General features: G+C 43.0%; 1 protein-coding gene across 1 annotated transcript in view; it reads left to right on the forward strand.

The window, feature by feature from the left end:
* Positions 1-26,131, forward strand: part of BACE1 (beta-secretase 1) — a 35,722-nt gene extending 9,591 nt beyond the window's left edge. Inside the window, exons 3-9 of the mRNA XM_063436348.1 lie at positions 1,317-1,533; positions 5,468-5,605; positions 14,486-14,620; positions 17,878-17,979; positions 18,643-18,792; positions 19,001-19,172; positions 23,484-26,131. Of these exons, the coding sequence (XP_063292418.1) occupies positions 1,317-1,533; positions 5,468-5,605; positions 14,486-14,620; positions 17,878-17,979; positions 18,643-18,792; positions 19,001-19,172; positions 23,484-23,722 (1,153 nt within the window). The 3' untranslated portion in view covers positions 23,723-26,131. The remainder of the gene's footprint in view (positions 1-1,316; positions 1,534-5,467; positions 5,606-14,485; positions 14,621-17,877; positions 17,980-18,642; positions 18,793-19,000; positions 19,173-23,483) is intronic.
* Positions 26,132-26,204: the final 73 nt, after the last annotated feature.

A 26,204-nucleotide genomic window follows, 5' to 3' on the forward strand; every position in this document is an offset into this window, starting at 1 on the left:
GCTTTATATATACAGTGTAGGGTTTATCCACTAATATTCTTAATAAAAGTTTTTTTTTATTTATTTAAATGTAACGGGCTACTCCAAGCACCATAACCACTTCAATGTTACTAAGGTTGTGGTGAAAAGACCCTGTATGTGCTGTATGGGCAGCGTTTTAGTGAGAAACACTGTACATATTTTAATATTGTATATCGATGCCCTCCAGTAGTTTTCATTAGCCAGCTAAAGCTCATTTGACTCTCTCAGCCAATGAAGGAGAGGCAGAACTGAAGAAACTGGATATCTATTAGCTGGTATTCTTGTAGGCTTGGCAACCGGTGTTCTATCAAAATCCCCTACCCAGTGAAAATTCCCTACCCCCGTCACGTCCGGTGACGCCACATGTCTTACCGATGTGGGGCGCCTGCTCCATACTAGAAGGGAGGTGCGGAATCCTAACTGGGTGCCATGTGCGTGCCCAGCATGCACTAGGGTGCATGTGTGCATGCGCAGACAGAGCTGTGTGCACCTGATGTATACTTTGCATGTGCGGTATCGGGGTAGTGTTTTCGTTTTAATTTTTTTTATTTTTTGCAGTGCATATGAGTAGTACAAACAGGCATGAGGCACCCCAACAGCAATCCTCAGGCTTTGCAAAACATTGGATAAGGCATGCACATTTTTCTGTTATGAACAGGAGATATACGGGGTAGTACAATTCCTAGATAGGTCTATCCAGTTGAAAATCATGGTACAGGTTAGGTGCAGGCGTATATAGGAGACTTGCTAGATTGGGTAAAGGAGCACAAAGGTCAGAATATAATACAAGACTGTGTTGGCGTTAAACATGCTAGACTCACATGGAGGGCAGTCGACCTAAATAGATTGCTAAACAATAACATGTACAAGTAAGTTGCGGGGTAGTGTTTTCTAATGCTACATGTGCCAAGATCAGCTGTGCAGGGTACATGCGCAGTATAGGAAAGGGAATTCTGATGCTGCTACTGCGCATGTTCTGGGAATTTTCATAGAGTAGGGGATTTTGATAGAACATCGCAGAACTAAACCATGTGGCAAAACGGTTTGCCCCTTAATGGGAATGCACTAGAGTACAGAGTACTCCTGTAGTGGTTATGGTGCTCAGAGGAACAGTTTGTGTTAACCCAGGCTTCTTGTAGCACAACTTGATATAATTTTGGAGAATTCAGGACTTACATTTTTTAGTCCAAACTCCAGTAAATACAAACGGCATTCAAAACTGAGACTGAATATGATAGACAGGTTTACAATGCAGACTTAGAATGACGTGCTTACTGTTCCTGTTTATTTTGCAGGTCCCGAACATATCGAGATGTCCGAAAAGGGGTGTATGTTCCTTACACTCAGGGAAAGTGGGAAGGGGAATTGGGCACAGATTTGGTGACTATCCCACATGGCCCAAATGTCACAGTCGTGGCGAATATTGCGGCTATCACTGACTCTGACAAATTCTTCATCAACGGGTCCAACTGGGAGGGGATCCTGGGACTGGCGTACTCAGAGATTGCAAGAGTGAGAAAACTCAGTGTTGACATTTTCTGTAATAGTATAAACTTCATTTCCATGGGATAATCCACTTCAAGGCTTTCCTAGTGTGATAAGAATCTCCTAATCAATGATACCTATTGATCTCAAAATTGAGACAGAATAGATTGGAGACCAGTGGCTAACAAGTGATATTTTGTTACATGTACGATTAGTTTCAAACAATATCAATCCTCTGTATTGTTAAAGGGGCAATAAACTGAAAAATGTTACATTTATACTGCAACATCTTATGGGCATAATGCAAGCAAAGCATTATGGGAGATGTAGTCCACATCAGGAGTTCTGAAGGATGCCTAGTCTTGGTTTAGCACTTGTCCTGGTTTAGCACTTGATAGGTACCATGAAAGTCTGAGGTATAAAATAAATAGGTCCATGAAAGGTCCTCTATTTACTAAAATGTCAGTGCTGATTTCCTACTAGATGTGACAATGTATAGAATGAAATGTAGAAAGTAATCCAGGCACTCCGAAGTACAACGTTTCGACCCTCAGGTCTTTGTCAAGCTTGACAAAGACCTGAGGGTCGAAACGTTGTACTTTGGTGCTTGGGTCCAATAAAATTGCCTATTTTTGGAAGACTTTTGGAGTGCCTGGATTACTTTCTAAATTTAAATTCTACATTTGGTCCTTCTTGGTACTGGGACCGGTCTGGCCAGCACCCAAGGATTCCGGAGAGGGTTTGAGTGCAGTTCCACTACCTATAAATGTATAGAATGAAACAATTTATTTCTAAGTTAAGCAATATAGTAGACTTGTTGGATTCTGAACATATTTTTGAAATATAGGTGTTAAAAGGAGAAATGTTTATTTGTTCATTTATTTATGTATTGTCTTTTTAATATTGTTAAATTTACTGGTGGGTTAATCAATCTTACATGTAGGCATTAGACACGTAAGTTTTTATTTCTATTTTGCACATTTAATGGTGTCAATAGAGTAATCTGTAAATAGACCGACAGACACTGGAAAACCGAACATCTGTTCCCTGAATAATTAACATCTACCTTCATTCCTGGTCATTTTCTTTATCCATGTCTTTCTTTTTATTTTATTTTAAATTCTTTTTTCTTTTTTTGTGCACATATATCAGTACAGGTTTGCCTTGCCACAACAGCATTGGCATGCGTAAGAATTACATATAATCGAGAACGGTGTGTGGCTTCCAGTTGACACATTGTTTTAAATTGTTGTAGGACGCTATGCATTAGTTATAGTGAGAAGAAAAACTAGAAGGCATGTGTTAGACTTAACGTCTGACTGTGTTTGTGTTCTAACATGAGGTGTAAGAGACAGGCGGGTAATTGAGTAGAATTCTGTGTAACGTGCTCAATAGTCAGAGGACAGGCTGCATCGAAATAGCATTCATAGATCATTTGCAGGACAGCACTATTAGCCTAAAAGAAACCTGGCTATAAACCATGAACGAAAAAAGGAGCTACATATATAACAAGCGTTAGTGACCACTGGATTGCCTGGTAATATATGAATGTCAGCATATTAAGTAGGTACTGCTAGCATTGCGTGCCTACTGTGAGCATTTCTGGGGGCTGTTTAGCCAATGCCGAGAGATGGGAGGCGGCAGACGCATAACAGTAAGAGTTCATCTAGCCTCGTGTAGGGACTCCGCCATTGATGGGTGCCAATGTACTCTTGTGCCTTCCTGCCAGGGCTTCGGTAGGTACCATCACCCGGCTCAGGGCTTCTGGGTCTTTTTGGTGGACGTGGCCGACCTCTCTGAGCATTAACCCTTCTCTAGTGCGACTTGCGCGCATAGTTGCGGCTCCATCCAGAGTGCTTTGCTGTGTAGCTGCTGTAGAGTGGCTTGTTAGAATGTCGGCGTTCATGCGTAGGCCGCAGGCCCCGTGTCTCCCTCTTCCCTTTCAAGACTTTGCATGATGTGCGCTTCGGATGCTTCATCGCATCTTTCCTTCTGACAGGCCTGGGCTGGACCTGGATGTGCTGATCCCTTGGTGGGGCATTTGCTTATCTGCTTGCTATCTTGGCTCAGAATCGGGCACAAATTCTGTCAAATGCGTGCATCCATGGCCCTGTGTGAGCGGTGATACCCCAGATAGCTATGCCATGGAGCCCATTCATATAATGAAAGACTATGGGAAAGACTTTAGCTCCATGGCAATTGAACTGTGTGAATAGGATCTGAGCGCTATTCGGTAGTTTTGTGCGCTCAGATTCCAGCTATCTGGGGATATGTGAAATGTCTGTGTGTTATGTGTAAAAGGTGACTTTATGTATTTTAAAGTGTTTTACTGTCTTTGTGTCCCCATGTGCATAATGGAGTCTGGTCTCTGTCCTGGGAGGTAATTGGATTACTTCTCCATTGTCTCCAGGAGAGAGGGCTCTGTAAAACCGGTCTGAGCCGGAAAGCCATGCTGGCAGGGGTTTTTAAAAGATAATTTACTAACTTTTAAACCCCTGGTCTGATTCATGGCATTTTTTTATATGTTGTTCCCCTGAATGGATTGATTGTGGATGTGTATTTTTATGTGAATGTGATGTATGGTTTTAGAGTTATGAAAGTTGGGTAGAAAGTATGTTTTAACTTTATGTATAATTGAGTTTCCTCTCAGGATAAGGGGAGGGAATATGTGGGATGTAACTGTGATGCGATTGGTTGTTTTATACCTCCCTGTGGGCGGTCCTGTATTTGCAACAACTGTAATAAAAACCAGGCTGGGTGTGCCAGCACCTCAGTTCCTGCTTAACCCTCAAAGCGATGTGTCGTCTCGTTCTTTGGGAGAATTGGATTGTATGCTCACTGCCAGGAGTGTAAGCGGATTGTATGCTTTTCCTGTTCGGCTGATTCCAGGGTTCGTGTGTTTCTAGTTCGGGAGTTGGTGAATTCGTACAGTTTGGAGTTTGGGAGATTGGTGATTGCAATAGCTGCTGGTCTATGGGAAAGGGGATTATCGCCTAAACGTTTTTTTATCCCTTGTCTGCTGAAACGGTCTGCAACACGGATAATTTATAAATTTCACGAGAGTAAGTCAGAGGGCTCACCAGTAGGAACCGGGATAACCCCCACCGGTCCGGGGGGGGGGGGGGTGGTAGCGGTATTCCGGTGTCTCACGGAAAGCTGAAGAGCGAGGAGAGCGGCCACCTCTCCCTGACTCTGTCACGAGTAGGCCTCAAATCACTGTGTCAGGCTATCGGTGTCAGAGAGTTGCTTGTGAGGTATCGTTAAGGACTCCCTCTGCTAAGACCGCGCACACCTGCACTCAGATTTGCCGGTATGTCAGGATTTGACTCGGTTTGTCAGTGCCAAATGTGAGAGCCAGCACAGCATGCGTCTGGTCCGCTCGGCCGGCGTCAGGCTCCACCCCCTTGTCCATGTCTTTCTTCTGTCAAAACCCATCAATTATTTTTCTCTTGCTATGTCGACTATGTACTCATACGTATGTCGATATGTGCAGTTCTCAACCATTACAGTTATGTTTGTCTGTGTTTTATTTGTTTTTTGTTTTATTTGTCTGTGTTTAATATTTTCCTTTCCTTTGTCTTTGTTCTCAAATTTTATTTTTTATTTTTTTTGTAAATTGAGGATTGTGGAGAATTGACAAGGGAAACACAAAAATATACTAAAGTAACAGAAATAAAAAAATTCTCAAACTCCACTCAGGGTTATTCACTCAATTGTGAATTGTCGGAAATGTAAAGTGATTTTTTTGTCCAGTGTTGATAAATTGGATAAATTATCCAAGTCACCGATGTTATCAGTTTGGTTATTTTGGTTAATTTAAAATTAATTTATAGTTACTTTTTTTTATATGTGCCATGTTGACCTATTGCCTTTCTTTTGTTGATTCCCCACATTTGCAGTTTAGCAAATAAACCAATCTGCCTTTCCTTGGAACTCACTCATTTCTGTTATCTGTACCCAGCCTGATGACTCGCTAGAACCGTTCTTCGATTCACTTGTAAAGCAGACTAGAGTCCACAACATCTTCTCACTGCAGTTGTGTGGAGCGGGGTTTCCCATAAATGACAGCAACATGACTGCCTCTGTCGGGGGTAGCATGGTAAGTATGTAAGCTGCAAGCTTTGCCTCTTGGCAGATATATATTTACAGAGGCATAATCCAATTGCCACTTTTATAAAGTAGCTTGGTTACACCCCTCTGGCTGTCAATCAGACAACAGGTCCTGTTACTTCCTGGTTTGGCTAGCTCAGTGGAGCTACATTAAAGAGGTAACAATTGCCCAGAGCACCTGCCTTGCAGAGACTTCTCATTAAACTGCATTGGGAAGTCTGTGATTGGACAGCCACAGAAAGTCTGGGCGTGGTTAGAAGGGGAGGGCTTGCAAAAGCTACTGTTTTTAGGTTTACACACAATGAAAATATAATTAAATATATGTTTTCATTGGGGTATATCTACTAAACAGTGTTTTTTTTTTTTTTTTTTTTTAAATAAATTAAGTTGACAGCGGAGTGTCACTTTAAAATACCATCAGTCACATTTTTCTTGCCACTAGGTGGCAGTATCCTAACATATTACTGATATTCTAATTGACAAAACACTAGCTTGATTAAAATGGAGACTATCACTTTATTGGAGTTTACACTATTGAATAAAAGAAAAATCACATGTTACTTGTTTTGACTTTTTTTTTTTTTTTTTTCAAGTGATACTCTTTATACTTTAAGATTTATATTGAGATTTAAAATATTTAGATTTAGGGGCGTGGCCTGGAAGCCGAGGAAGATGGCGGCGTGAACCCGGAGCTCCCCGCAAGGCTCATAGCAAATCCTCGCCAGTAGCACCCAATTGCCCCGAAAATGGGCAAATCACAGAAGGCAACGCAAGCCTCGAAGCCCGCAGACACCCCGAGGGGAACATCGAACCCCTCCATGCGGCGATTCCTGACAAATCAAGCCGACGGAGAAACACAGGCCTCCACTGACTCGTTAGCCACGGGAGAGGCCCTCCCGACACCGATATGGAGTGGGGATGACACACAAGTAGAGAAACCACTGCCTTACCCCTCAGAGCCGAACCCGGAATGGCTCTCCATCCTCCGCAATTTACCTACCAAGGCAGACCTGACGGAAGCAAACAATAGCCTCCGGGCATCCATCACTGCGGAACTACAGGCCATGCGGGAGGAGTTTTGCGGCCTAAGTCAAAGAGTCTCCCAGATTGAAGCGGACTGCGACCATATGCAGGCGGCGCAGTCTGCCAACACGGACGCCATACAACTCTCCACCCAGCGACTCCAGCAGATGGCACATCATTTGGAGGACCTCGACAACCGAGGTAGAAGACAGAATATTAGAGTCAGGGGGATCCCTGAAGATGCCGATGAAGCTGCTCCAATACAGGCAACCCTCATGGGGCTCTTTAACAATATACTGGGCCGCGCCCAGCAGGAACCTATCCACATGGTGAGAGCACATCGGGCACTGAGACCTAAAGGCCCTCCCGGGAGCCTGCCAAGAGATGCCATATGCTGCCTCACAGACTATCACTTAAAAGAGGAAATTTTGCGCAAAGCCAGGGAGTCCGACAGAATACTATTGGGCAACACAGAGGTCCAACTATACCCGGATCTCTCTCCTACCACCCTTGCCTATCGTAGAGCCTTACGTCCATTTACTAGACAACTACAGGCCAATAGGATCAAGTACCGCTGGTGCTTCCCGACCGGATTACAGGTTCACACGCATAGAGGCCCATACATGATAAAGGACTATGCCGATATAGAGGAACTGGGGAGAGAACTCCAGATCACACCAGCCCCTCTACAATGGCCAGATCCCTTAGTCCTCTATACACCCGCCCAGGGCCCGAAACCACGAACGGCAAGTAACCAACCCCCAAGGATCACTCGACAACAAGCGACCGGCCCACGTGGCCTCTGAAAAGGGGTAAAGCCAGCCATTATCAGGACTTAAATCGACTCGACCCCCCCTACTGGGAACACACTCCACCTTGCTGAACTCCATCCCTCCCCGCCACCGGACTCACACAGACCGAGAAGAACTTCAGCATGACCTACACAAACTGGGGGTAACCCGTCGCACGGGAGTGCATCTTTTACATGCAGACAAGTGGCCTACTCTCGCAAGTTACAGACCCAAGGACTATGACGCAAGGACATTTTGCACTGGGCACCATGACTCACACCTCTAATCGCAAGTATCACACTTTACTGGCCGACAGGCCTGAGAGACTTTTAATGCTCATGTGTAACCCTGCTTAAAAACTGCTAACTACCCTATGAATGCCACAATGTGGGGGCAAGGGGAGGAGGGTGGGAGGGACAGATAACAAGGGCTCGAAGATAATCAGGGGCCAGCTCTAGGGGAGGCGAGAAGGGAGGGAAGACCGGGATGGGCAACCGTCCCCCCCCATGAAGGCCTTGTGATGACCTGGACAGGAGCAGGCTGGAGGGGCGGGGGCCCGCCTCGCTCAGACCCCTGGCACATGCACACAGATAGAATTGGGCTCCAAGCAGGGTACGATCTCTAAATAGGATACGAGTTAAGGGGCTGCTTCATTGTGGTGGGAGGGGGGGGGTGAGAGGGAAATAGCCACCCAAGGGCTCAAATATAAGACGGCTACACAGGAGCCGGGAGGTACTTTTATATGACTGAATCTCAACAGATAGAACGGGGAGCCGATGGGTAGGGATGGGAGGGAATTGGGAATCCCAGTGGGTGGGGGACGGGTCGACAAGCAACACATAGATGCCTCCATAGGTGAACGGAGGAATTAGAATGCAAATGACAACCTAAGAGGGCATAAGGCTAATAATTGACAATGCATGTTGTTATTTTCACTGTTACTGTTTTCCTTTATGTTAATTATCGTGTTATATGGTATACGTTGCTAATGTCACACTTGTACACTGGCGAGGACACGAGAAGCATACACGATCGTACAGAGCCACAAAGGGGACACCTAGGGACTAGGTGAGAGACACTAGGTCACACCAGAGGGAGACTCGCGGAGCGAGCAACCAGGACACTTCCATACACACGTAGAGGCCTAGACCCTAAATGGGACACGTCCACAGGCACATCCCACATACCCATACAACACCTGAACACGCTCAAACGCCTCATATCCAAATACACACTAGTAGACAGTTGGAGAGCCCACCACCCAGACGAGAGGGACTATACGTTCTACTCCCACCCACACAATTCCTATACCAGAATAGATTATTTTTTTATGACCCAATACCATCTCCCACTCGCCCTACGAGTAGAACACGGCACGGCCACCTGGTCAGACCATGCCCCCGTGACACTCACGATAAAATCCCCACTCTACAGACCCAAAGTCTCTAAGTGGCGACTCAACGAACACTTACTCTCCGTACCGGAGGTAAAAGCGGAAATCGACACGGCTCTCCGTGAATATTTTGCCACAAACACCCCATCCCAAACATCCCCGACGATCATGTGGGAAGCACACAAGAGTGTGATTCGGGGCCACTTTATTCAAAAAAGCGCTAAACTAAAGAGACAAAGGGAGGCAGCCATGGCAGACACTCTGACAAAAATTAGGGAGATCGATAACCTGAACAAAGTCAACCAGACGCCCGAATCGCAAAGTCAACTACTCACACTACGCAGGGACCTGACCAAGATGCTCCAGACAAAATATCACAGAGACGCGCTGCGACATACCGCCTTTTTCGCACTACATGGCAACAAAAGTGGTAGGCTACTGGCACGGATGTTAGCCAAACGCAGACAACAGACGTACATTGACCGCATACGAGATGATAAGAACACATTACACAGACTGCCTTGCAAGATACAGGAAACAATCAGGGCATACTACGCTAATCTATACGCACTACACGGGCCACACACACACCAGGCAGACACGAGACTGACGAACTCCATCGATGCATACCTGACGCTCAACTCGACACCTAAGATAGACAGGGACACGGCTGACCTACTAGACAGGGAGATAACATTAGATGAACTGACCACAGCAGTGAAACAGACGAAAACGGGCAAAAGCCCGGGCCCAGATGGCTTACCGCTATGCTATTATAAGGCGCACGCAGACATACTATATGCCCCACTCATATTGACGTTTAACGCCATAAAAGAGGATCACCCACTCCCCAAGCAATCCCTGGCAGCGCACATCACTATTATCCCAAAGGAAGGAAAGGATAGGGAACACTGCGGAAGCTACCGCCCTATTTCCCTAATAAACAGCGACCTCAAACTCTTGACTAAAATACTAGCGAATAGACTACAATCATATATACCCACTCTGATACACCCGGACCAGGTGGGGTTTGTACACGGGAGGGAGGCGCGAGAAAACACCATGCGCACCCTTACATTGATGCATAGAGGCGCGCGCACTGCCGGTGGCCTTCTCCTGCTATCCACGGACGCGGAGAAGGCCTTCGACAGAGTGGGTTGGAAATACTTATTCCGGACCCTCGCCCACATAGGCCTGGGCCCGGGCATCAGGGGCTGGATAGAAGCTCTGTATGCGCAACCATGCGCGCAGGTGATTGTAAATGGAGCCCCTTCGGAACCATTCGATATACTAAACGGTACGCGCCAGGGATGCCCCCTGTCACCGATCCTCTTCGTCCTAGCCCTGGAGCCACTACTGGTGGCCATTAGAAACAATCCGGACATAACGGGGATGAGGACGGGACCGATCCACCACAAGGTAGCGGCATATGCCGACGACCTACTATTCTACGTGACTAATCCCGAAATTTCACTCCCAAACATACTTAAAACATTGCAGGAATACGGGCGACTTTCTAATCTAAAAATCAATCTGAACAAATCATTCATACTAAACGTAAGCATCCCTGAACGACGGGCGGAAGCCCTGCGCCAACACCACTCGATCCAATGGGCGACTCAGAAGCTAAAATACTTAGGAGTCTGGCTGACAAGGAAGGCAGGGGACCTATTTAAAGTAAACTTTACTGACTTACTAACGAAAATGAGCACAGAGATGCAGGAATGGGCACACCCCCATATATCATGGTTTGGCCGCATTCAGGTGGTAAAGATGAACTTCCTACCGCGCATGCTCTACCTGTTTCAAGCAATCCCAATACAGATCCCACGCACATATTTTGCCACGCTACGCACAGCCATAATTCAATATGTGTGGAATGGGAAAAAACCCAGAGTCAACCATGCCCTCCTAACGCAGCCAAAGGACAGAGGTGGGCTGGCATTGCCGGACTTCACTCTGTACTACAGGGCATGCCACTTTCTACGGATAGTAGAATGGACCAAAACAGGCACACAAAAACTATGGAAACAGGTGGAGGAACATGAGGCGGGAATCCCGGTCGCAGTGCTGCCGTGGCTGCCACCTGACATATCGACAGGGCACGCAACACACTCCCCATACACAAAAGCGACTCTATGGGAATGGAACCATGCCAAAGGGAAGCACGGTCTCACCACCTATCCCACCCCCCTACTACCTCTCACTTATAACCCCGACTTCCCCCCCGGAACAGACCCGAGAGCATTCAAGGACCTAATCCAAGATCCTCTACCCAGACTCACACACGTACTCACACCTAGAGGCCCCAAGACCATAGACGACTTACGGGGACAATCGGAACACACCTTCTTAACACACCTCAAATACAGGCAAATAAGGAGCTACATAACCTCCCTCCCTCAGGGTCCCATACTTACAAGGGCAACCACCACTTTCGAGAATCTCTGCATGGACCCCCACCCACTGACGCATGGAATATCCGTCCTATACACCCTACTACTAACACTTACGCCAGTAGAACAACCACGATTTATGGGGAAATGGGAGGCAACACTAGGCCACACAATAGATAAAGATGAATGGGAAAAAAATTGCTACCTCACACACCACTGTTCAAGCTTTAGTAAAACACAGGAAACGGCGTACAAGCTATTGACCCACTGGTACTACACTCCCGCAACACTACACACACGAATCCCGACACATTCCCCACTATGCTGGAGATGCGAAAAGGAACAGGGCACTCTCCTACATATATGGTGGGAATGCAACAAGATTACCTCATACTGGAAAACCATACACCAAATCATTTGCCAATACACAGACGACCCGCCACCTTTCACCCCGGCAGCAATGCTGCTACATCACACTCAGATCACTAAGAACGCATACAAAAGATCGCTCACTATCCGCATTCTCAATGTAGCCAAGGCACTGATACCCCAATTCTGGAAGCAACCAGTCACTCCTCCCCTCAAGATATGGTTCGCACGAATGGAGGAACTCAGATCCCTTGAGGAACTCCATAACACAGCAAATGACACCTTCCAAAAATACCTCAATACATGGACACACTGGATACTAAATTCTACCACATCAGGTTTCCAAGAGATGATTATATCTCTACCAGACTCTTAATATGCAACGGCCTTACGAACACTGACCACAGGAGGGAAAGAATCCCCAACACAGGGATACCCCACCACTACTCCAAAATGCTGGGACCGGGACCCCGACCCCCACCTAGATAGAAGGGTGAGAATCCACACACATACTGACCCCACACATACTACCAAAGAAAGGGTTAAACCTGGGACGTCCTCAAGACAGATGGGACACACAACCCCGGACAGACAAGGTAGGGAGGGGATAGGACACACATCCAACAGGTAACTCAGACCTCTGCCATAGCAGGGAACAGGAGACACATAACTCATACCTAGGAAGAGAAACGAAACACGTAAGAAACGAACACCAAAAGACAGGGCCTCGGAACGGAGGAAGCTCGGACACCGGCAGTCTCAGGACCCGCCACACGCTACATTTAAGATGAGGGCCAAACAACACAGACACACACACACACACACACAGACATAATACATAGGACATGAGATACATCTACTAATGAGGGTAAATGCGTTAACCGATTTAAGAAACTGGGACAAATCAGGGTTGAGAATTCAGAGCCTACACATTCTAAAGTTCTAAAGTGAACCAAATGTTATAAAAATCAAAAGGCAACAGTTTATATGTATTTCACAAGGGTCCTGCGAGTCCCTACTACACAGAGGCGCATGTGCCCTTGAAATACTGTGAATTTATGCAACCGATGATACTACCTATTGAAAGTTTTAATGGAGACCTGCGAGTCTCGACATGTAACTTACCATATGTTGAAAAAATTATTTGAAAATAATAAAAATCATATTTACAAAAAAAAAAATATTTAGATTTAGCAAGCCAGTCCAGTTACAGATTGAAATGTAGAGACAAAATATAAACATGGTTTCATTTCTTCTCTTCTCTGTATGCTTTTTGTGTGGTTACTGCTTAGCGCAAATGACAGCGTTTATAACAATACAGATTAAAGGACCACTATAGGCACCCAGACCACTTCAGCTTAATGAAGTGGTCTGGGTGCCTGGTCCATCTAGGATTAACCCTGCAGCTGTAAACATAGCAGTTTCAGGGTTAATCCAGCCTCTAGTGCCTGTCTCATTGACAGCCGCTAGAGGCGCTTCCGCGCTTCTCATGGTGAAAATCACAGTGAGAAGACGCTGACGTCCATAGGAAAGCATTTAGAAATGCTTTTCTATGGACTGGCTGAATGCACACGCGGCACTTGCCGCGCATGCTTTTCAGCCGATGACATCAGAAGAGGGAGGAGAAGCCCGGCGCTGGAAAAAAGGTAAGTGATTAACCCCTTCCTCCCACTTCAGTGCAGCGGGAGTGGGACCCTGAGGGTGGGGGCACCCTCAGGGCACTATAGTGCCAGGAAAACGAGTTTGTTTTCCTGGCACTATAGTGGTCCTTTAAGGAACAGTGCATGCACAAACATACATTTCTAACTTCTATAAGGCTACTTAGAATCACCTATCTAAGCAAATAAATATGGGGATTCCGTTCCATCATACGGTCATATTGTGTTAAGCCCCCCACTACTTCACAGTACCCCAATATCGGTGGGTCCTACACTAATTCCAACGTGGGAGACAAATTTCTAGTCTAAAGTGCTAGTGCTAAATAAGTGTATAACAAAATAATCTGTTGTAAGAGCATTGTGAATAGATATAATGCAATATTAATGTGATAAACACAATTCAAAAAAATGCTGTGTCAAAACGAAACAATTAAAGTGATACATCACATTACTATCCAAAAATCGTCTCAAATTTATATCTCCCTGTGGTCACCTCCAAAGGGGTCTCTGAAGCTGGGGTCTGGGTGGGGTGCATGTTCTGGGTGTGCACCCAATTCATTTTGGTCTTTTTTAATACATGGTCTATAAATACCATTTAGTGCTGAATATTGTATTTTCATACTACATGATCTGCCAGCTATTTTGTTTGTTTTTACTGTTAATACTGTGTGTAAGAGGATACCTTACATTGTCTGTACTGTTCATACTGTTTGTAACAGGATACATTACTCTGTCTATGCTGGTCATACTGTGTGTAAGAGGATGTGTCACTGTTTGTACTGTTCATACTATGTGTAAGAGGATGCATTACTCTGTTTGTTCTGTTCATACTTTGTGTAAGAGGATGTGTTACTCTTTCTGTACTGTTCATACTGCGTGTAAGAAGATGCGTTACTCTGTCTGTACTGTTCATACTTTGTGTAAAAGGATGCCTTACTCTGTCTGTACTGTTCATATTGTGTGTAGGAGGGTGTGTTACTGTCTGTACTGTTTATACTGTGTGTAAGAGGATGCCTTACTCTGTCTGTACTGTTCATACTGTGTTAGAGCATGTGTTACTCTGTCTGTACTGTTCATACTGTGTGTAAGAGAATGCCTTACTACGTGTTCAAAATACTACCTGTTATCATTGTTTATACGTCAACGTTCATACTTTATTGAAAAAAGTCCCTATTTCTATTTTAATATCTGAAATGACATTGACACACCCAGAATGTTCACATGTGCGGCTCTCTACAGGTTATCGGTGGGATTGACAGCTCTCTGTACACGGGCAGTATCTGGTACACGCCAATCAGAAAGGAGTGGTACTATGAGGTCATCATTGTAAAAATTGAGATCAATGGACAGGACCTTAGCCTTGACTGTAAGGAGGTGAGATAGAACGTGATCTCCATAAGTTATTATTGACATAGTATGACAAACAGTTTAATGGGAATGCTACAAAATGTGATACTAGATGTATTAGTCATATATTCAGTTTTCCAGATCCGCCATGTTTTTCTTGACCCATGTTTTATTCTGTGGGCTGTTGGGCAGCATATGAAAAGTGTTGGCGTTTATTTTGTAGAATTTATTAACCGCAGAGGGGAAGTCAATTACCTAATCCAGGAGAGATCACGGAGCTTAATTCTTTTATAAGTCAATTGATTTCCCTCATGCAGCTCAGAAAACCAACAAACCACAGGGAAACACGTTTCATGTATTGCACATCAGCATACCTGGCAACCCTGTTATAGATATAAAGATCATATACTGGATTGGAAGCAGATTCTTGTCGGTGACACACACACAAAAACCACACAGACAGGGACTGATCAAAGCATTTTTAAGCATATGATACCTGTGAATCACAACTCCAGTTGTCAATGGCAGGTTTACTTGCTATATTATATTTTAGACAATATTTTACGTCTCACTACGTCACAACCAGCACGCCTTATTCAAGAGCAATTGATTATTTTAGGATACTGTTGTTGGGCAGTAGATAACTTGTGTTAAAATTATAGGTGTGTTGATCTGTTCTGCAAATCATTTGATGGTTGACCTTTAAAAATCCCATGTGTTAAAGCAATAGATTGTAGTGTTTTGTTTGAATTGTGTAGCTGCAGGTTCAGTTCTAGTAGATCCCAAATGCTCGTTCTGCAGGAGCAGAAACCAAGTTAAGAAAACAGTTTTTTTTCTTTGAAGCTACTGTTCCACGTCAAAATAACGAGAGTGCGTCAACAGGCTAAGCCAACCAAAGCAAGCTGGTCTGTTTGTAAATTTTTTCTTCAATAGTTTGATGCAAAACTTTCATTCCACGTTCCCTCACTGCTGTAAACATGATTGAACTCCAACTACAATGTATTTGTACCTCCAAGATATGATTGGGGAACTAGGGGAACTATCCCATATGTGATAATTAGTTATAAACCAGTCATTACAATAGCAGCGGTAAAGACTTTAAAATAAAATGGTTCTAGAGGGGGAAAAAAATACAATTATCCCAAAAGTGAGTTACTCATGCAACATATTTTGTGCATTTGAATCCATCCTTCCAACATGCTAGGGGTTTCATATCTAATATGTTTTCTCAAACACATGATTTCTACTTGTTGATTAAGTTTTTTAGGAAGGTAATTGAAACATTAAAGGAATTCTCTAGTGCCAGGAAAACAAACCCGTTTTCCTGGCACTGTAGAACCCTGCAGTGCCCCCCTCCCGCCCACCCTCCATCCCACGTCGCTCCAGACACTTACCTGAATCCAGCGCTGATGTCCCTCGGTGCTGGGTCAGGCACCGCCCACGCTCCTTCTCCCGCCGTCAGCCAGCAGGAGAGACCTAATGTGCATGCGTGGCAATGGCCACGCTCGCATAAGGATCTCCCGATAGGAAAGCATTATTCAATGCTTTCCTATGGGGATTCCGGTGACGCTGGAGGTCCTCATGCATAGCGTGAGGACGTCCAGCGTTGTGTAGATGACAAAGTCGTCCAAGAACCCAGAAGTCCCTCTAGTGGCCGTCTAATAGACAGCCACTAGAGGAGGACTTAACCCTGCAAGGTAATTATTGGAGTTTATATAAAAAAATTCAATAATTACACTTGCAGAGTTAAGAGTGATGGGAGTTGGCACCCAGACCACGTCAATGAGCTGAAGTGGTCTGGGTGCCTACAGTGTCCCTTTAAATCAAACAGGTATACCAAACAAAACAGCCTTGATTGGTTAAATGACTTCCACATACAGCGCCCAACAGAGAAAATACAGATTCTTGTCCAGACAAACATGGCGACCCTACCCCCGCCCAGCATGCCATTTACATTTTGTACTACTGTTTTCATGTTTTTATGCCAAAACTATAGCCAAACACAATGTGACATTTACTAGAATTCAGAGCCCGGAATGTTAATGCTGTTTCCGTGGGTGGTAATATTGTTTGTGTCTGTTGACATAGAGATAGGTATGAATATTTTAATGAAAGGAGATTTGTTGTGTCGGAGAACAATAGTGCTTGCAGAATGTAAGAGTCAATTTGGAAGATTAATATATCACATGTTAAAAGAAAAATAAACACGTGGTGACATAATACATTAGGTTTAAACCCAAACAACACCCATCTAATGTCTCTCTATTCACAGACAGACATGTTTTTGTCCTACAGCCCTGAGTATCAGGAGGGACACTCCAAGCATAACAACCGTTTATGTTCTTACATTGGTTATGGTGTAAGTAGGTCCCTGTATTCCTGAATCCAGCTGCTATTTGCTGCAGCAATTAAAAAAAAAACATTTCCACATCTATAGTCCTATAAACTACCTGATCTGAGAGGACCCTCATGCACATTGACTACAGAGGGCTTTGAGGTTATTGGTTGTGCACTCTATATCATAGGGGAGATGTGAGGTTTAAAATTAGGGTTAGGAATTAAAGGGACACTATAGGCACTCAGACCACTTCAGATCATTGAAATGGTCTGGGTGCAGTGTTCCTACCCCCCTTAGTCCTAGTTTTAGAGAAACAGTAATGATTACTTTGCAGAACTAAGACTGACTCTAGTGACTGCCTATCAGACAGCCACTAGAGGCTTCTTCCTGGATTCTAGCTGACTTTGAGTCCCTTAAAGCCTCACTGCTCAATTCACTGTCATTTAGGAGTTAAATCACTTTGTTTCTGTTTATGTAGCCCTAGCCACAGCTCCCCTGGCTTTGACTCACACAGATTGCATGAAAAACACAGTTTCATTTTCAATCAGATGTTTTTATCTCCTGCTCTGTAAATTGAACTCTAACCACACACTCCTGCAGGGTCTTTGGGGCTATTAACAGAGCAGGAGATAAGAAGTTCCAGATTATTTGGAATTTGCAATACAGGAACCTTAAATATCTAGATTCCTTTTCAGGAAGTGTTTAGGAAGGCTGTGCAAGTCACATGCAGAGAGGTGTGATGAGGGCTGCATAAACAAAGCGATTTAACTCCTAAATGGCAGATATTTGAGCAGTGAAACTGCAGGGGCATGATCTATACACCATAACTGCTATATTAAACGGAAGTTTGGCTGCTGGGTTGCCTTAACTACATTGATTTATGCTATATTTTGGTATTATTATTTTTTACACCCGTCTCATTTTTCATTCTAATTTTTCTGTTCAGTATAATTATGATAAGAGCATTGTTGACAGTGGCACGACCAACCTCCGCCTGCCGAAGAGAGTGTTTGAAGCTGCTGTGAAATCAATTAAAGCCGCATCGTCGGTAAGTAAGACCACCCAAGAGGAAGGGGGAAAAAAACTGTCTGGTGTAATCGGGAATCTCAAACACCAATTCTTTAAAGAACAGTCCACTCTGCCTGACTGCTACTTCCTGCCAAAATCTCTCAGCTCTGAGCTAAGCTGGTAGTGTAGGACTTAGATCCCCACCTGAACACAATCAAGAGTGCCCAGCGAACCCCAGACAAGTAATCAAACTGTCGACAAAATTACACTATTGCATTAAATACATTATTTATAACTGTGTTCTGATTTTGTTTTAATATGGCAGCACTGTTTAAAATATTTCTATTACATAGTTACATAGTAATCAAGGTTGAAAGGAAAAAAAAAAATAGTCCATCAAGTTCAACCGTGATGGACTTGATTCTCCTACATATATAGCATATAATACTGCCCTTTGAAAAATAAATTGTATTATATTTGTGAATGGAGCCTTCTGGGTCTCTTTATTGTGAAGACATCATGTTTGCTGTGGTACGCTGCATTTTGGGCATCAATGTCTATAAAAATAATTGTATTTTATTTTTGCAAGAGTTCAGCTTTGCCTATGGTGGTTAAGGGGAAAATGTGACTGTCTGTAGAATTGAGAAAGATTTGTATCCATTTGGAAGAAAATTGGATAGTTTTCCATTCCTTCTCTCCACAGACAGAGAAATTTCCAGATGGGTTCTGGCTGGGAGAGCAGTTGGTTTGCTGGCAAGAGGGCACAACCCCATGGCATATATTTCCTTTCATCTCCCTTTATCTAATGGGCGAGACCAACAACCAGTCTTTCAGGATCACCATCCTACCACAGGTTGGCCTACTGATCTTGTGTGTCCCTGAAGGTACTGTATTCTCAGTACTGATGTGGAAGTTTTTGAGTGTCACGAACCTTTTGTTTTCACCGCGTCTTTCCTACCCCATATATTTTCCATTAATGTTCCATCACTCATCCACTTTCTCTTCTCCTCACCTCTGAGGCAGTAAACAGAGATGTGTTTTCTATATCTCTTTCTCACCAGCAATACTTGCGTCCCGTGGAGGACATCGCAACATCTCAAGATGACTGCTACAAATTTGCAATATCACAATCCTCTACGGGCACAGTTATGGGAGCCGTTATCATGGAGGGATTCTATGTTGTCTTCGACCGCGCTCATAGACGGATTGGGTTTGCAGTCAGCACTTGTCATGGTGAGAATCCCACCACTCTTGTCTCAATCAGCTTTGTGATAGAAAGCACAGACTGTTAATATTTATAATTCTGTCTTAGATCATTAACATCAGACATCTTTACAGCATTAGTACCATGTGTAACAATATGTACTAGATGTCCAAATCTAAAGCCAAATCGATTTGTCTGGGATTTACTCCATATAACATTCCACAGATGAATTCTGGGCAAATCGATTTGTTGACGTGTTGATTACACAAATTTTGATTCAGAAGAACCAGAAATGAATTTTTGCATAAGTCTCCTATGTACTCCACTCCATAGAAACATAGAATGTGACGGCAGATAAGAACCATTCGGCCCATCTAGTCTGCCCAGTTTTCTAAATACTTTCATTAGTCCCTGGCATTATCTTATAGTTAGGATAGCCTTATGCCTATCCCACGCATGCTTAAACTCCTTTACTGTGTTAACCTCTACCACTTCAGCTGGAAGGCTATTCCATGCATCCACTACCCTCTCAGTAAAGTAATACTTCCTGATATTATTTTTAAACCTTTGTCCTTCTAATTTTAGACTATGTCCTCTGGTTGTGGTAGTTTTTCTTCTTTTAAATATAGTCTCCCCCTTTACTGTGTTGATTCCCTTTATGTATTTAAATGTTTCTATCATATCCCCCCTGTCTCGTCTTTCCACCAAGCTATACATGTTAAGATCCTTTAACCTTTCCTGGTAAGTTTTATCCTGCAATCCATGAACCAGTTTAGTAGCCCTTCTTTGAACTCTCTCTAAGGTATCAATATCCTTCTGAAGATATGGTCTCCAGTACTGTGTACAGTACTCCAAGTGAGGTCTCACCAGTGTTCTGTACAATGGCATGAGCACTTCCCTCTTTCTACTGCTAATACCTCTCCCTATACAACCAAGCATTCTGCTAGCATTTCCTGCTGCTCTATTACATTGTCTGCCTACCTTTAAGTCCTCAGAAATAATCACCCCTAAATCCCTTTCCTCAGATGTTGAGGTTAGGACTCTATCAAATATTCTGTACTCTGCCCTTGGGTTTTTACGTCCAAGATGCATTATCTTGCACTTATCCACATTAAATGTCAGTTGCCACAACTCTGACCATTTTTCTAGTTTACCTAAATCATTTGCCATTTGGCTTATCCCTCCTGGAACATCAACCCTGTTACATATCTTAGTATCATCCGCAAAAAGACACACCTTACCATCAAGACCTTCTGCAATATCACTAATAAAAATATTAAAGAGAATGGGTCCAAGTACAGATCCCTGAGGTACCCCACTGGTGACAAGCCCAAGCTTCGAATATACTCCATTGACTACAACCCTCTGTTGCCTGTCACTCAGCCACTGCCTTACCCATTCAACAATATTGGAATCCAAACTCAAAGATTGCAGTTTATTGATAAGCCTTCTATGTGCAACAGTGTCAAAAGCCTTACTGAAATCTAGGTAAGCAATGTCTACTGCACCACCCTGATCTATAATTTTAGTTACCCAATCAAAAAAATCAATAAGATTAGTTTGGCATGATCTCCCTGAAGTAAACCCATGTTGTCTCTGATCTTGAAATCCATGTGTTTTTAGATGTTCAACAATCCTATCCTTTAACATGGTTTCCATCACTTTCCCCACTACTGAAGTAAGGCTTACTGGCCTATAGTTGCCCGACTCCTCCCTATTACCTTTCTTGTGAATGGGTGAACTCCTTTGCTGATAACTTGATACCTCCCAGAATCCCATAATTCAAAGCATAAGATTATGAACAGTGCTTTAATAAAGTACTTTTTCTAGCAATATTTTTGATCAATACATTTCTTTTTTATTTCTTTTTTTAAAATTCTTTATTTTTGCCATGACGGTCATCAGCAAACATATCAGTTACATTCAAGTGAGCCAATACACAACAAAAACATGCAGTCAAAATAAGTGTCGCAATACAAAAATGTATGCCAACATATCTTCAAATACAAATTTTGAGGACATTGGTAGCTGTGCATGTGTATGAGCCATGGAACTTGAGATGATCCATCTGGGTTTTTTAATGTAATATACAGAAACATTAACAACAGAAAAGGAAGTATATAACTTGGTGCCCAGCTTAATAACACCAATGATTAGCGAAAAGACCAGGGCGTTAACGTCCCCTTCCCCACCGACATCAATACCTTTTATCCTGCTGGTGGGAATACGAGAAAATCATAAACCAACCTCAATTAAGGCCCCACCCAAAAGATGGTTGGCACCACACAAAAAAAAGCATACGGAGATAGAAAGAACGAAGGAAAAGGAAAGAGAAGTAAGAGGAAGATGAAGGGAGCTGCGGGGGTGAGGGAGGGAGAGGCAAGGAAGGCAAAGAGGAATTAACTTCAGAGAGTGATCTATTTTAGGGAATATCCCCCGGTGGGACCCCTCCAGCAGGGTGATTAATAAATTTCTAAGCAATGGCTCTAGAACAGTGAATTGATTCAGTGGTCAGCTCTTTAAATGAACACTCCACGCACCATAACCTCTACAGTTCATTTTAAAGAGATACTGTAGTCGCTATAACCATTTCATCTCTTTTAATTAGTTATAGTGCCTGGAGTCCTCTGGTACTGTCCCTCCATTCAGTGTTAAACCATGTTTGAGCAGATTAACACTAAATAAGGGGCCATGGCCACCCACAGCCGGCCCCTTGTGGAGGTGTGGCTAATGCAGAGACTACACACTTCCTTGTTGTCATACCCATTCATACGGTCAGTTGGAGCTTTGATAGGCTAAAAGCAGTCAGCTGACACTCTTAGCCAATCACAGCTGCCCATTGCTGCTCTTGCTAATACTTCATTAGCCAAAGCAGTACAGAAGGGATGGACTGCCGGGGACTATCGTTTAGCATTAAAACTTAAAGAACTGGTTAATGCTGAATGAAGTGACACTACCATGGGACTCCAGACACTATGACCAGTTTAATGAGATGAAGCTGACATAGTGCCTCCAGTGTCCCTTTAAGAATGGGTCCTGGCAGGTGCCAGCAGCAATGTCCCTAAAAGCTGGAAGTGTCGGCTGAGCACTCTAAGCCATTGAGCGCCTCCTTGCTCTGCTGGACTTAGTTCAGTGGTAGAGTTTTCATCTGCAGAGGAGGCAGTGGTTGGTGTCTGGCATGTCTCAGGTAAGTTTTCAAACCGATCTTGAATGGTTTGACTTCTTTAAGAGTGAATGTTTGGATTTCTAAGTGACAAAATCGCTGAATTGGAAAAATTATCTACATCAGCTATGTTTATGGTTTGCCTATTTTAGACTAAAATTTCAAATTCACTTAGAATTTCCCACAGTTCACAGTGATTAACCCTGATTGTGTGCCTCTAAGAAGTGTGAGAGAATGATCTCTAATCAAGGATACTCATCTGTTTTCATAATTCAGATTTTTATTGGTTAAAATGTAAACCGCAATGTTATGCCCACATCTCTCCCACTAATTGATGTATTTTATTTCACAAACACAGAACACAAGTATGAGAATATATATTTAGCACAGCCAGTACAATGATCATTTTAAAGGCACACAGAATTAATTGATTTTACTTTAAAGGAGGATTTTAGGGTCAGGAACACAAACATGTATTCCTAGCCCTATAGTGTTAACACCACCATCTAGCCCCCCTGGGCCCCTCATGCCTCCATAAATGTAGTAAAAAAAAAAGCTGTAAATCTGCATGCTGTTAGACTCAGAAAATACAGTGTTTACATGAGAAAGGCTGCAGGGAGCTATAGTTCTCACCTGAACAACCTCATTAAGCTGAAGTTGTTCAGGTGACTATAGTGTCCCTTTAAGAGCAAACACTTACAGGCACTCAGACCATGTAATCTCAATGAAATGGTCTGTGTTCTAGGATACTTTAGTTTTAACCGTGCAATGTAAAGCATTGTTTTTTAGTAGATACGGAAGTGCTTACATTGCCGGGTTACCTGACATCCACTAGAGGCACTTTTGCTGTGCGAACCAAGAAAAACTCAGTTTTCAGGGCTGACCTCCAATAGGGTTGCAGAACCTCTGCGCGTGCATTTTTTTCTTCCCCAAAGCTTCTTAATAAAGGAGCATTGGATTGGACTTTAAAGGTGTCAGCATGATGTCATGGTTGGCACATCGAACAACTGCAGAGACTGGATCTTATTGCTGGAAAAAAAGATAAGTTTGTATTCCCAAATATAGTGTTCCTTTAACAAAACAATTTCCCCAGATCACATATCTAAACTTAAACAATGTTATATTTCCAAAATTTAATTTTGTACATTTTTATTTTTATGGTTTCCTGTTTTTACAGTGCAAGATGATTTCCGTGCCCCGTCTGTGGATGGCCCATTTTACACTCTAGATCCAGAGGACTGCGGTTACAATACCCCACAGTTGGATGAGTCTGCTCTTATGACCACAGCGTACGTAATGGCAGGAGTCTGTGCCCTCTTCATGCTACCCCTCTGCCTCATGCTGTTCCAGTGGCGCTGCTTTCGATGTCTAAGACGAGGAAAGGACGATCTTGATGATATTTCCCTACTTAAGTGAGAGATCTGTGCTCTTCCTCCCAAGCCCACCAAATTGGAGTCACCCACGTTATAGTTTGTTCTCGGAATCTGTTCAAGGAGATTCGGGCAACATTGCTCTGACGACTTCTACACAAGACTCCAAAATCAGGAGGCCATAAGAAACCTATGGGTACAAGGAACCCTGCTAACCATGGTGGTTTATATATCAGCCTTACAGTGACCAAGCAAACAAATGGAACTGAAATACTGAACTAAAGACTAACACCACAGAGCTTTTAAAACACAAAGCCATATTGAGGAGAAATAGGACATGTGTAGTTTGGGGTCAGTTTTAAGGATGACAGTACTGGGAGGCGTTGATTTTGAGCTTTTACTAATGAACCGACCGATCCAGCAAGAATGGAACTTTTTTTAGATGTATTCTCATAATGGAGAATAATGAATGTTACAAGAGAGTATGGGAAAGTGCTTGTTTGTGACCAGTATCTTGGGTGTAGCTGTGATTACCAAAAAAAAAAAAAAAAAAGTAATTGGTCCATCTCTGGGTATAGATCTGATATTCTTGTCCAAGAACAGGACGACGGTATAGAGCTTGTATACAGCAGTATGCTACGTTCCCACAAGTGATAAAGGGTTAATAATTAGTGCCCATCTAAGCAGAATTACTTGTGTTAGTCCCAGTAGGGCTGCAAAGGATTATGGACCAAAAAGGCTGCTTTTAACAAGGTATGTGTTAAGTACAGACTGATGTTTGGGTTAAAATGAAATTAATTAAACGCAATTAAAAAGAAGCCGCACCAGTTATATAATTTCCTGCACAGTGCAAACAGTAGTCACAGGACCTAGAACACAATTGGACTGACGAGGGGAACACAGGGTATGAGTACTAATGATGAGATATTCATATAATGACCTTAGAACTTAATATCCAGTAAAAACTTCAAAATAATGGTATTGGTACTTGGGGTTCTAGTTTTGGGAAAATCATACATCAGCAGCTGCGTATTGAATAATTGAAAAATGCAGCAGTCCGAGCCCAAGCTCATTTCCTACAACTTCCATTGAAATCAGAGTCTAACCCGTAAGCCTTTAACATTCCTGTTTCAAAGTTCTGGGCAATCAGCAGACAAATACTACTGGTTTACATAATCACTGCACCACGATTAGACGTACGCTGCACCATTGTTTTGTAGAAATAATTCAACAATTCATAGTACGGTTCTGAACATAAATTGAACACGAGGAAAATCTAGAAAACTGAAAATAATTTAAAGAAACAATACACCATTATCTCTAGTACAACTTTATTTGTTGTGGTTATGTTGCAAGCAGTTTGTTGCAGTCCACCTGTTTTTGTTTGTTAAAGCCTCTTTAGCAAATTTGGATACAATTACACAAATAATGTGAACGTGAAGCTTCTGTATATTATCTCGGTGCCGGAAGAGGGCTCAGTTTTGGGTGCCGAGACAGCCCTGGCTTTTCTTAAGCCACTTGAAAACAGAAGGACTGCGCTGTGCTTAGAGTGGCCCTTTAAGAAATGTATCCTTTGTATTACACTTGAAAAAAAAAAAAGACAATTCCTAAGCATTAGCAGGAACTGTTTTCTATACTTAGGGTTTAAGGAAACGGAATGGCACTAATGAAGGTACCTTGTATTTGGGTGGATGGGGGTGATTAAATACTTTATAAGCTAACTGTTCAACAGATTACAGAGGTTTCATTTTTCAGTGCCGTATCACTGACTGAAAATCTAAGTTTCATATTTGGTCTGTTCTTTGTTTTGAAGGACATTATAATCATTGTGGGGCAGTTCTACAAGTAGGGGTATAGTAGAAATGATTGCAGTGGGTTAAAGGGACACTACGGGCACCAATACTACTTTAATGTATTTGACAGGTTTTTGCTTCATTTATATGTTGTATATTTTGCATGCACAAATCTTTATAGTTTTTGCATAAAATATAGGTTTTGCAGGATGCTGCACCATCAGTCTACATGTTCACACCCCTTACTCTAGAAATAGACTACCTTAACAAATATATGTACACAGCTCAGCCAGTGACAGCAGTGAATGATCTGAACATTAAAACCTGCATTAGAAGGAAGACACAGAAGGAGACATATAGCAAGGATATCACTACTTGTTTGTAGTTTCTCTGACTGTCTGCAGCGAGATTGTGAATTGAAAACAGCTCACATGCGATGGTTAAGGGAGTTTTTTCTGGCATGAGTGAACGTGGCCAAGGAGGCAGGCTTGTGGTGTAGCATTCTGCAAAACATTTATTTATTTTGTGAAACATTTGAGCATGCAAAAAAAAAAAAAAAAATCTATTAAATGCATAAAAGCTGTATTGGTGTCCCTTTAACCCCTTAAGGACCAAACTTCTGGAATAAAGGGGAATCATGACATGTCACACGTGTCATGTGTCCTTAAGGGGTTAAGTTCTCTTTGAGACACAAATGATTATGGTTTTATTACTAATAAATGCAGTTTGTTTGTT

Source organism: Pelobates fuscus, chromosome 11 (assembly GCF_036172605.1).
Source record: "Pelobates fuscus isolate aPelFus1 chromosome 11, aPelFus1.pri, whole genome shotgun sequence".
In the NCBI taxonomy this organism is placed as follows: domain Eukaryota; kingdom Metazoa; phylum Chordata; class Amphibia; order Anura; family Pelobatidae; genus Pelobates; species Pelobates fuscus.